Here is a 12,528-nt window from a genome sequence, read left to right as displayed (position 1 = left end):
CCTGCCTCTGCCTCCCGAGTGCTGGGATTAAAGGAGTGTGCCACTACCGCCTGGTTAACCTTACAATTTTAAATAAATCCTATATTTAGATAATTTCATATTGTTAGAAATTTAAACTAATCGAATATTCTGTTAGAAACTCTACTTGAATGAATGAATACCTCTGTGTTGGTATATATTGGTCTTTCTCAGCAGCAGATTCCTGCCTCTCTTCTTGCTCAGAGAGGCAGTGACCCATGGGGTTCAAAGAAAGCACATACTTTGCATAACAGTCCTAAGAACACTTCATCAAAACAGAATCAACTAAGTAAGCAAGTCCCTTCCAAAGAGTACTAATCAAGTACAATCGGAGGCGTACAAAGTGGGTTAGACACGGGAACAGACGGTCAGAGAACAGTTAGAACACAGGACACGGGGGACTGTGTCTGTCACAGGCTTGTTTCCACTTTTGTGGAAGAAAGGGGGTCGTGAGGATCAAACTGACGGCCTTCTGCATACTCGCCTGCCCTTGAGCCGCACCCTCATTACTGTGTGTTTGCTTCACCATAAAACACGGGGCTAGGGAGACAGTCCTGTGGTTAAAGCACTTGCCGTGTGTACCGGTAAGGACCATGAGTTTGGATCCCTAGGACCTTATAAAACCAGATACAGTATATCGGTAATGCCCTTCCCACCACCCTACCCCGTCATACTCCAGGAAGATGCCAGTCAAGAGACAGGAAAATCCCAGTAGCTCTTGTACTAGCTAGCCTGATGTGGCCACCAGTGTAAACTAAGAGACCAGCACCCACATCTATCCTCTGGGTCTCTGCACCAGTGTCACGGCATGCACACACATGTACTCCCACACACAAAGATAGGTTAGATAAATAAATAAATGGAAATCTAACATACTGACTCGCAATTATTTCCTACCATATCCAGACCATCCATTGCACAGGACATTGTCAGAAGCCATATAGATAAGTAAGTAATAAATTAATGTTAATAAAAAATGGCCAGGTAGCCAGGTGGTGATAGCGGACACCTTTAATCCCAGCTCTCAGGAGGCAGAGGCTGGTGGATCTCTGTGAGTTCAAGGCCAGCATGGTCTACAAGAACCAGTTCCAGGACAGGCTCCAAAGCTACAGAGAAACTCTGTCTTGAAAAAACAAATTAAAAAAAAAAAAAGAAAAAGAAAAAAAAGGACAGCCAGGCATATTGGCTCATAGGATACAGAGGTTAGTGGATCTCTGTGAATTGGAGGCCAGCCTGGTCTACATAGCAAGTTCTGGGCCAACCAGAAATACATAGACCCTCTCTCTAAATAAATAAAACATGTCCAGAGTTCCCCGGTAAAAGAAAGGGAAGGTGCAGCCAAGGAAGCGAGCCAGTCTCAGCACAGGAGTAGCGTGTTTGCCGAGGGCCGTGTTCCTGTAAACGTGGGTGCAGAGCGGAGTGTACCGACTTCCTGTCTGGGAAAATCCAGCTCGAAAGGGATTGCCCTGCTAAACCTTGGGCACCATTGTTTTGGGCGCCTGAGTAACGTGTGCGATTTAGATTTCCAAACATTTTACTAATAGCATATGTGGATGACACGGAGAATGGAGAGAGCCCGACGGGTCGTCTCCTCACTGTGGCCTCTGTGTCTCATGGTGCAATCATTTAACCCACTGAGTCTGTAAAATTGGGATAATGATGACCTATTTCTAGTCTCTACTTCTTAGGGGTAGTGCCGGTATTTAGGCAGGAAAATGTTAATTAATGAGAGCTCTCTGAAGCTTCTGGAACATGTGAGGTGGGGTTAATATATTTGCACTTGATCGTTTGGGTGTCTGTGTTAAATATTCATAACATGGAATTCACATTCACAAACAAGCGGACTCCCTGTTTTTTGTGTCCTAATATGAATCCATGGCCACTTTTGAGCTAAGGTTGACTGCTTCCAGCATCTCACCCAGTTTCCCAGGGAGTGATCACGGGAAGCTGGCATGCTGGGATCCTGATAAACATAAGGCAGGACCCCTCCCCCAGGCATCATTCTGTGCCTTGTCCTCCTGCCCCTTCTGTTTAATCCTGAGGCTTCTGCCTTCCTTCTGTATAGCAACTGTGTTTTCTTTCTGTTCTCAGGGATGACCCTCCCTTCCTCCTCCAGTCAATCCCACTCTCCCTTGTCAGCCCATCACAGCTGATAGTCTGTGTCCTGGCCAGTTGGGGGTCTCTCCTCAGCACCCTGCAGGGCTCCTGTCTGGTACCCTCAACTGGCAGGGCTGGGCATGTGCCAACAGACAGACAATACAGGAACTTGTTTGTTGGTGGGGGACACATGGAAGACAAGTCCACAGTGGTTAACCCACCCTACCCCATCACCTGTCCTACGGTACCTCGCTTCTCAGGCCTCATTGGCCTCTTCACTAGGCGGGACAAGTGCGCTAGCGATGTCATTTTCTTAGGGTGTGCATTCATGCTAATCTTAGAGAAACCACTGAGCTTCGTTTCTGGTAAATGCTGACTCCAATATGTAAATGCAGAATCACATTGTGACCCTCCATCCACTGTGCTCGGGGGAGCACTTCCCGTCTACGGCAGTTACCAAGTGTGACAACAGCAGCTCATATTTCCTTCTCAGTCCTTCACCAAGACATCCTCATCTCTGGTCTTCCCACACGCTCCAGCAGCACCAGCAAGGAGAGAGGTGATCCTAAGTGAAGACACTCGGGGTCCGAAAAGCCAGCTGAGGGACGTGGCTGAGTTCATGGTGTGCCGAAGGTCCCCAAGGCTGTCCTCAGATGCCGTGACTCAGGGACTTGCAGGACTCAGGAAAGCTGTCACATTCAAGACTATGGTCCATTACATCAAAGGGATACAGATTTTGGTTTTTCGAGACAGGGTTTCTCTGTAGTTTTGGAGCCTGTCCTGGAACTAGCTTTGTAGACCAGACTGGCCTCAAACTCACAGATCTGCCTGCCTCTGCCTCCCGAGTGATGGGATTAAAGGTGTGTGTCACCACCACTCAGCAAGGATACAGATTTAAAGGAATAGGACAAGGGACCTAGGATACAGTCCCAGCTTCCAGATGTCCTTTCCCAGTGATGTCACATGGGTGATGGATGTACTTTAAAAAAAAAAAAAAGAAAAAGACACAATCTCATTATGTAGCTGAAGATAGCCTTGAACTCATGATCCTTCTGCCTCTTCTTCCCGAGTATTAGGATTATGGAGAGAAGCCACCATACCCCCTCTAAATATGCTTTAATTTTCGCAGTAATTTGCACTAATATTTGTAAAGCGTTGTCCATCAGGGGAACTCACCTGAGCCTTAGAATGACTGGGTCAGCCACACGGGGGTAGAGTACCGGTGAAACTGACCTCCGCCACTGGAGTACAGACCCTCAGAATAAAAATAGGCATGGAATATGTACCACACTATTGATATAAACTCTCTGATCCTGTGCCCTGAAGCCTCAGGCATGCAAATCAGCCAGGCTATTATAAGAACACAGACTTCCTAAGAGCCAATCCAAAGCCAGTCCTGCAAATAGACTTTTCTTGGAGATTTACAGGAAGGATTTCAGCACCCCAGGCCCGCTGAGCTAACCCTCCTCTGCACACATTTTCGGTCAAGACAGGGAAGCCAAGGCTGCATGAGCTCAGGCCTCAACTATTACCCTCTGTATTGGTCAGCTCTCCATCACTGCAAGGAAATCTCTGAAACAATTAGTGCCAAAGAGAAAAGTTTGATTCAAGCTAGTGGTTCTGAAGGTGCAAGGCCAAGGTTGGCAGCCATGTTGAGGCAGCCCTTCAGGGTGAGAGCTTGTGTCAAAGCAAGTGGTCTCATCCTGAGGAGGCGACAAAGTGAAACCCACTCCCATGATCTCCTTTGAGGCCAGGATCCTGATAACCTCTGTAGCTGCCTCCCTTTGAGGTGCCACCTCCCAGAGTTCCGCAGTACCTAAAATCACCAAGACGTCACATTTGAAAATCTGGGGGACGGCTCACAGCAGAGTGAAGTTCCCTCTACCTTCGCAGGGTCATTGCAGTTCCTAACAGTAGCCATTGAACTCTTTTCACTAAAAGCTGTCATCCTCAGCAAGGGCAGCACAAACTGTTGTAGCCATTATTATTCAAAGACAGGCGTGAGAATAAGCCCTCGATGCATCCTTATCTTAGGTGGGTCCAAAGCACAGTCGCCTAGACCCGAAGCAAAGGTAACTTGAGAGTCCTGTATGCCCAGCCCTCTCTGCCATGCAACCCCCTCCTTACTTTTCTTCCCTGTCTTTTCCCCGGCAGTGGCTCAGAAACCCTGGCCCCCAGCACGAGAAGCGGACTCTGTTTGGAGACATGGTGTGCTTCTTGTTCATAACGCCCCTGGCCACCATCTCGGGCTGGCTGTGCCTGCGGGGCGCCGTGGACCACCTGCACTTTAGTAGCCGGCTGGAGGCCGTCGGACTGATTGCACTCACTGTGGCACTCTTCACTATTTACCTCTTCTGGACACTAGTGAGTATGGCCCGCCCGCCGCCACTGGGGTTTGGGTGGCAGCGCTGTCACCACAGGCACAAGCCCCCCTCAGGGCTGCAGCGCCTCTCACCTGCCCGATGGAGAAGGGCCCTTCAAAGGCTGGCGTGGCGCACCTGTGTGGTTTGGTGGCACTGGGGGCAGAGAGCAGGAATGAGAAGTATGTACAAGCACACTGCGAGGAAGAGCACGGGAACGGAGGAGAACCCAGGCCCCCGGCCCTCACCAGTCAGACACACGCCAGCCAGTAGTCCTCTCTAGTCTAGTGGACGAGGATTCCCACTGGTTTAAGGCGTGGTGCTTGCTTTCTCCTGCTGCTCCTGGCTTTTGCTGGGCCCGTGGTAGGTTAGGGATGACCGCTGCTCTGCAGCCTCCTGCCCAGGTCCTGAATCCTGCCTGCTGGCTATTTCCTCCCTGCATCCTGACCCAGTCGAGAGTCTGTCCTGGACGTGGCGCTGCCCTCTGATGATTATTCCGTGTGTTGGGATATTGACTCTGCTACCCATAAAAGCACTAATCTATCTAGTTGAGAAGACTTTGCTGCCACTGAAGAAAAGCTGTTTTCTTCCTGCTGTGTAGAAGGAAGAATTTGTAAGCATCCCCTTTTCCATTCATTTAACTTCATGCAATCGGTTGGTTGCTGGGGCACCAGGTGGAAGCACTCACAAAGTAACCCCTTTGCCCCCTCTTTGTGCTGTCCGGTGGGAACTGAAGGGCTGAAGGGGAGGCCGCCACCCTCGAGAATGCGAGACCGCGTCCAGAGGCCAGCCAGCCAGCCAGCCAGCCTCCCACTTCCTGGTCTGAGTCTCCTGTGTGGGCTCAGCTGTAATCTGAGCACGTCCCGTTGTTATTCAGTAGTATTTCCTGTCGAAAGTGCGCCCTTCCCGTACCCCAGAGCACGGTACGGATCCTCACAGTGTTCCTGGCTCCCCCCACCTCCCTCCCTCTTCCTTCCGCTGCCAATCAGACCCTCTGTTCATTTCCCTATTACTAATCTTGAGCTCTTCCGGCTCCAGCCCTCCCCTCCCACAGTGATGGGTGATGTTCAGGCTGTCACGGGATACATTTCAGCCTCTGGAAAAGGGACATAACTTAAACAGTGGTAAAGTAAACTGGGTGCATTCTGCTGCCAAGAGCTCAGGGAGACTTCTGATTGGTTCAGGAATTTAACTCCCACATAATGAAGCCCCTCCCCAAACTACTTTTTCCTCCTGTAAGGGTCCACATTTTTTGTTTCTTTTTTTTTTTTTTTAATGTATCCTGCTTTGCTATAACTCAAACAAGGAAACTGATCCCAAGCTTTCATCTTGAGGAGAGAACGGTTAGAAATAAGAAATTAAGCAGGGCTGGGGAGATGGCTTAGTGGGTAAAAGTTCATAAATCCAATGGACCTGAATTCAAATCCCCAACACCCATATAGAGTGTAGGCATGGTTCTGCATGCCTGTAACCTCGGTGTTGTGGGGGAGGAAGCACAAAAGCTTGCTGGCCAATCAGCCTAGCTGAACAGATGAGCTCCTGGTTCAAGAGACCCTAAGGTCAAGGCAGTAATGCTTGGGATGGATTAAGACACCCACGCCTTGCTCCGGCCTCATGCACATCCAGAGCGAGCACGTACACATGCACGCGTGTGCCCGCAGAACACACACACACAGGTTGAGCAGTCTGACTGCACCCCACTCTGTCAGTTGCACACCTTGTAAAGTCACTTCTCTGACCCACTTCCCCTGGGACCATGCGGCTGAGTCAAAGGAGTACACAGTAAGCCACTTTGGAAATAGTAGTTAAGCACAGGGAAGTTTTTTGTTTGCTTGATATTTTTTATACCATGCTTAGGCTTTTCTGGGTCTGTGATTTTTCATAGAAGCATATCTGTGATGAAAAGCTGAAGATAGGTAAAACCCCCATGTTGGGCCTCCGGAACCAACGGAGATCCTGCAGAGGTGCTCTGTAAAGCATGCACCTGCCAGATAAAGAGGCAGCCATGGGGAAGAGCAGAGAGAGATGGCGGATAGTTAGAGAGAACGGGGTGGAGAAGGTACCTTAAGCTAGGCTTTCTAGAATGGCGTATAGCATTGCAGAATGCACTGTGTGGCCCCTGCCTTTGGCATCTGGAGGCCATGTTTAGACCCCAGCAAGTTTCAGCATCCACAGCTAAATAACTTACCCTTCCATATTCATCCTTCTTACCCGGAGAGAAATGGAGGAAAGAATTGCTAACTCTTGGGTTGTGGTTCTTTCTCATGAAGATTAGTACCCTAAGATCTGGTGACAGAAGTCTAAGTACCCCCTACAGGGCAGGGCCAGGGTCATCTTCTTGTGTCTTCCCTGCTCCTCCAACTTCTACCTTCTCCCTGCCCTCCAGAAAAATCCAGAGTAGCAAGAGGGAAGGAATGACTCTCCTCTGCCTTGACTGGCGTGAGACACACACACACACACACACACACACACACGCTGTGGAGTCAGCTCAGCAATAGGTTACTGAATATAGAATAATTCTTTCCCAGATAAATGCCGTCCTGAGCGGCGCTGGCAAAGCCGTAATTCAGGCGCTGACAGCGCTCAGAAAGCGCCCTCCGGCAGCAGCCCATTGTAAACAAGCTGTCAGGCTTAAGGAGACTACGGCTGTGAAAATGTCTCAGATAAACAAACAGGGCATCAGTCCAGGCCTGGCTCCTTAGAGGAGCCCTTCCTGGAAGAGCCTCTCAGCCAGGTGCTGTGACAGGGAAGAGCACTCACACTATAAACCTCCAAGAGCTCCTGATAACTCATGGCCACAAGGACCCTGTCATAATATGACCTCAGAGGCCTGCCCCAGGCAGCCTGCTGTGTTCTAGAAACCCACCACCTTGAAGATAGGAGGCCAGGCCCTCCAGACTCCCCGTGGTTAAAGGGAAGGTACATGAATTTAAGTCTGTGAGCAGACAGACAGCTGAGAACTGGGTCCACCGTAGCATGAACACTGGTGAACTGGGTGTCAGCCTTAGACAGGCTGAAGAGGCCAGTGCCGTGGTGCCGGGCATCTCTCCTAAGTCACATTACTGATGCTGCAAGGCCAACCCAGTGGATGCAGGACCAAATCCCTGGCTAGACCTTCATCCCATGGCTTGATCATTTAAATTCTGGATGTGGAAGGAGCCTCCAGTTCTATATCCTGCCTGACCAAGCTCACTGTGGGACTGGCTCACAACCACAAAGTCTTTGAATGTTTTTTTTTGGGGGGGGGAGGTGAGGGATTACTGTGTTGTGTTTAGTAGTTGAGAGTTTTTGTTGTCAGACCTGAGCTGGTCTTGACTCATGGTTATCCTCATCCCTCAGCCTCTGGAGTTCAGGGATTGCAGGCAGGAGCCGAAGCATCCACATTTTATCAAGGTTTTGCCAGCATAATTGGCCTAGACAAGATTTTTTTCTACAGTCAATCTATTCCTTATCAGAGATCCCTTCTGTTCTACAGTCAGACAAGCGAGCTGGGACCACTGGGGGAAGGCGGCACCCCATAACCTGGTCCCATCCGTATGCTTTATTCACCCCAGAACTTCCCAAGAGATTTGGTTAGGTTTCCCAAAGCCTGCCGGGATGTCACCACAGGCCTTCAGCACTTCAGCTGCCTCCCTAAGAGGGAGGTGTGGTGCTAACATCTCCTTCTTTCAACCTTTCTGTGGTCAGAGCTCACAGTAAACAGACCCCAGACAGGAGGTTAATGTCCTGGGGGGAATAAGAGAATAAACTGTGGAAATCAACCCATAGGCAATAGTAATTTAAAAAAAAAAAAAAAGTCCTATTCCCTTTCTTCTCCCCATCCTGAAACCCGGGAGATAAAGTCTGAATGAGGCTCTTCACTTTCTCTCCCCAGAATCTTTTCGGTTCTTGCCGCTTCTCTTTATTTCTCTAAATTAAACTTTCCTTCTCCCCCCCCCCGCCCCTCTATAATAAAGCACTGTAGGGTGGGGGTGTCTTGGAGCATCTGGAGAAGGAGCAAATGTTAGCCCCGAGGCCACTGCAGACTAGTGGTCTCCTCTGCCTTGTGCTTGACTTCCTTTATTTTCCCTGAGACGTTGTCTTCAAGATGTTCCCATTGATTGAATTTGCCTGCAGACTTTGGTAGTTAGCAGTAATTAAATAGATTAATATAGTCTCATCTGTTTGTCTACACCAGTGAGCTTTGTGTGTGTGAGATCACAGAACCTGCTAAGTCCTTGCTCCTGCCCTGCTGTCCCTAAGATCAGCACCTCTCAGTCTCCAGTGTCCCTTCAGATCGCCCGGGAATCTTGTTAGACCTAAAGCTGATTCCGATTCCACAGGCCTGGGCGGGGGCCAGGATTCTCCTGCTCTAACAAGCTCCCAGCAGCTGCCTCCTGCAGCGGGTCCACTACCACACCGCGCTGGCTTAGAGGAAACAGCTCGATCTCTCTTCAGGTTTCCAGTACCTCTCAAAATTATCATCGTCCTTTTCTTCATATTTCTAATTCAAAAAAAAAAAAAATCCCAGGTCAAGAACACTGATGTCCATGCAAGACTGCTGGGCGTGTGCCTGTCCACTGCCTACGTGTTCCCACAGCCACGTCTCCTGTGGCTGACTCCAGTGGCTGACTGGAGATCCCGCTGTCAGCAGTTTGGGATTCGGGACTTCTCCGGTTGCTAACCCTTCTTTAGTACTTGCTTGTGTTCCTCATCTTTCCTGCACTTGGCCCTGAGCAGCAGGCTTCCCGCCTGCCTTCCAAGTTCCAGGGAAGCACCAACAGCAACACTGTAGAACAGATACAAGAGAATGGGGGGGGGGGTGTGAATCTTTGTGAGTTCGAGGCCATCCTGGTCTACAGAATGAGTTCCAGAACAGGACAGCCAGGGCTGTTACACAAAGAATCCCTGTCTCAGCAAGCAAGCAAACAAACAAACAAACAAAAAAGATGGATGCACTCCAGCATGGTCAGGACGTTTTGGAAGCAGTACATCTGTGAGAGCTGAAAGCTTATATTTTCACAACTAAACCTCCCTGGTACTCAGCGTGGGCATCCGCTCCTCACCTCAAGATGTTCAGTAGTGGCCTTGGATTCCAGGGTCCTGATGTGAGCTTTTTTGATCAGAGTTTCTACTTTCTTTTATTTTCAGAGAAACTGTACTCAAACCATCAGATCAGGTCTCTCTGTGGACTCTTCCTAGGGTCTCAGAACTCCCCCAACCCAAGACTGTTCAACAGTGAATTGTCACTCTGAGCCCGGGGCAGAAACCGAGGGATCTGGATGCACTCAGATGTTTTGTTTTATTTTTGTTTTACATTCATTTATTTGTCTTCTGGGGGAGGGGAAGTCTTTTCGCTCTTCCCACCATGGAGGTCCCAAGAGTTCAAGTCCTCAGGCTCAGTGGTAACTTCCTTGTCTGTTGGAGCCATCTCCCAGTCCTCACCCCCAATTTTAGAAGTATGCCTCCAACTGGGCTTGGTGGCACACACATTTTGCCAGCATTTGGGAGTAGAGGCAGGCAGATCCCTATGAATTTGAGGTCAGCCTGGTCTCCATAACCAATTCCTGGTCAACCAGGGCTAGATAGTGAAGCCGTCTCTTCTTTAAAAATGGGGGGGGGGGTTGTGAAATCTGAATTTTCTGAGCAGGCCGTCAGTTTCTGCCAGCCTTTTCTAAAACAAGCGTCCCATTCTAAAGCATCTAGATAAAAAGCAAGCACTTTAAGGTACACGTAGGCCCTGAAACCTGAAAGCAGTGTTTTGGTCAGAAAACATGGGATCTTCTCGGTTCTTCACTCAGCTCATTCCAGCAACTTCCAAAGCGTCGAACACTGTGAGAGGCGGAGAGCCAACACCAGCTCTGCTCCCCAGACGCTGGGAGCCCCTGGGGAGAGACAAGAAAATACAGTGTTGACCTCCACACCACGGTCAGGCCAGGTGACAGTTTTGCAGCCGGTCTGGCACAGGACGAAAGGCGTCCTTTATTTCTGAGTACAAACGGGGTCTTTTACACCGTGCGGTCTAAGCTGCTGAGGACTACAAGGAGTCCCAGCACCCCTCCCTCCAGCTGCAACATGGAGAAGAGACAGCTGCATTGCCTGGGGTCCACAGCTGGACAGGGCTTGGGGCTGTCTCTCTGGTCAGGCTTCTTCAGGACTGAGGCTTGGGAACCAGGGCACCACTAGACTGGAAACAGATCCCAACTCAGAAGGAAATGCGTTTTCCTGTTCAACTCCTGATCTCTCCCAGAATGTGGAGGAGAAAAGGAAACCGTCATGCCAGCCCCGACAGAGGATATGGTGGGCTCAGTTGCTCGCTGGAGATCCTTGCTCAGGGTCCTTGCCCCACCCTAGTACTGTAGCTTTAAATGACGTATTTATTGACATGAATTGACTGTCAACTTCTGCGCCTCTGACCCTTTCGTACTTTTCCTCCCCTGCCCCAGGTGTCATTTCGGTACCACTGTCGACTGTACAATGAGTGGCGTCGGACCAATCAGAGGGTGATTCTCCTCATTCCAAAGTCTGTCAACGTGCCCTCTCATCAGCAGTCCTTGCTGGGGCTCCACTCAGCTAAGAGGAACTCAAAGGAGACCATTGTTTGATGGGCGTGGTCAGTCGGTAGACCCACTGTTTGGAAGTTTCTGCACTGGGGGCCCTGCGCTGAGCCACCACCCCGAAGCCCTTCCCTTAGCCTTGTGGGTCTAAGAACATCTGGAGCCATGTGACCACATCGCCTGAGTAACGAACTCGGCCCAGAAGGAAGCAAATGCCGTTTGACTTCAAAATCATGAATGCTGCACTCATATGATACTTGCTAAGCTGCCAAACACGTCTATTTAGCAGATACTGTATGGGATTCTCGGAACACCTCTTTACCATACGAGGAAGGTTGTCCTGCTGCGGATACAATTCAATTCTTCCTTTTTTATTACTATTTCAAATATATATATAGATATATAAATATATAATTTAGACGATAATCAAAGAATTTAAAAGCCAATGTACAAACTGGTTTCTTGGTTTGGATGGGTTTTATCTGGGCTGGTTTATTCTTTTCCCGGTTTCTACTGTGGATTCTTTGGTGGCTAACTTGATAGCCAGCGTGGTCTCTCTCATCTCTTTCATGTCCCTTACTCAAGGCGACAGTGTAATTACTGCAGAACAAGTCACATCTGAAGGGTGTTTTGTACTAAACCTCATTTAGTTATTCAGTTTTTAAAGGGAAAAGCAGGCGTGGCAACTCACCACGCCATGAGCTGTTCATTTAAATATTACTAAGGAGGAAAATGAAGGCAAGAAGCTCGCGCCTTTCCACTTGTTTGGTACTGACAGCTGACAGAAGCTATTTTCTAATAATAAATATCTGGTGTGTGAAAGCCGCCTAACTGGTGCAAGGCTCTTTCTTTTCAGTTCTTCAAACCTGTATAGCTTCCCAACTAGGTTTACAAAATGAAAAAGTCAGAGCAAAAAACCGGCCGTTCCTGTCCCTGCCTCGCCTCAGTTAGTTCAAGTCTTCATTTCTGCTTTTGCAGGGAACTGGGGATCCAGGGTGGCTTCTAGGAACCCTTAGACCTGTTTTGCATATCAATTAGCATCCCCGTGGCTCTCCTGAATTTCTTGCCTGAGAGGTAGACGTGACGATAAAGCCTGTCCTAGCAGCCTGACGCTTAGTCGAACACCCTGTTGTCAGATTAAAAAAACAACAACAAAAAAAAAAAAAAGTGCCACACAGTTTCTTTCCCCAGCCACGGTGCCAATTCTGTCGCAGGCCAAAATAGACTTTGTCTGAGGGTTTCGTGTCTCCCTTTTATCTGACACAGCATAGCCGGCTGACCCCTAGCCCGCATTGTGTGTCCTCTGAAGTCAGGAGCGGATGTCTTGGAGGCAAACACAGGCTGGGGCGGCTCCCACCTGGCCACCCACTCATCCACGCACTGGGCGACAAGGTTGACCCAGACGAAAAATCGGGCTCTCTGGAACATGACCCACATTCTAAATAACCGCTCCAGCACCGCCTTCTGCTCCCGGAGCAGGACCGCGTGAGTGCAGGCAGCGGCGCAGGCAGAGGCTC

At 49.4% G+C, this 12,528-nt stretch overlaps 1 protein-coding gene across 1 annotated transcript in view; it reads left to right on the top strand.

Annotated features, from left to right (window-relative positions):
- Window positions 1-11,832, top strand: part of March3 (membrane associated ring-CH-type finger 3) — a 150,716-nt gene extending 138,884 nt beyond the window's left edge. The window contains exons 4-5 of the mRNA XM_005356123.2: window positions 4,270-4,479; window positions 10,901-11,832. Of these exons, the coding sequence (XP_005356180.1) occupies window positions 4,270-4,479; window positions 10,901-11,059 (369 nt within the window). The 3' untranslated portion in view covers window positions 11,060-11,832. The remainder of the gene's footprint in view (window positions 1-4,269; window positions 4,480-10,900) is intronic.
- The last annotated feature ends 696 nt before the right edge of the window (window positions 11,833-12,528 follow it).

This window comes from Microtus ochrogaster, chromosome 18, assembly GCF_000317375.1.
Source record: "Microtus ochrogaster isolate Prairie Vole_2 chromosome 18, MicOch1.0, whole genome shotgun sequence".
In the NCBI taxonomy this organism is placed as follows: Eukaryota; Metazoa; Chordata; class Mammalia; order Rodentia; family Cricetidae; genus Microtus; species Microtus ochrogaster.
The sequence above is the reverse complement of the archived record's forward strand: the minus strand, read 5'-3'. Positions and strand labels throughout refer to the sequence as shown.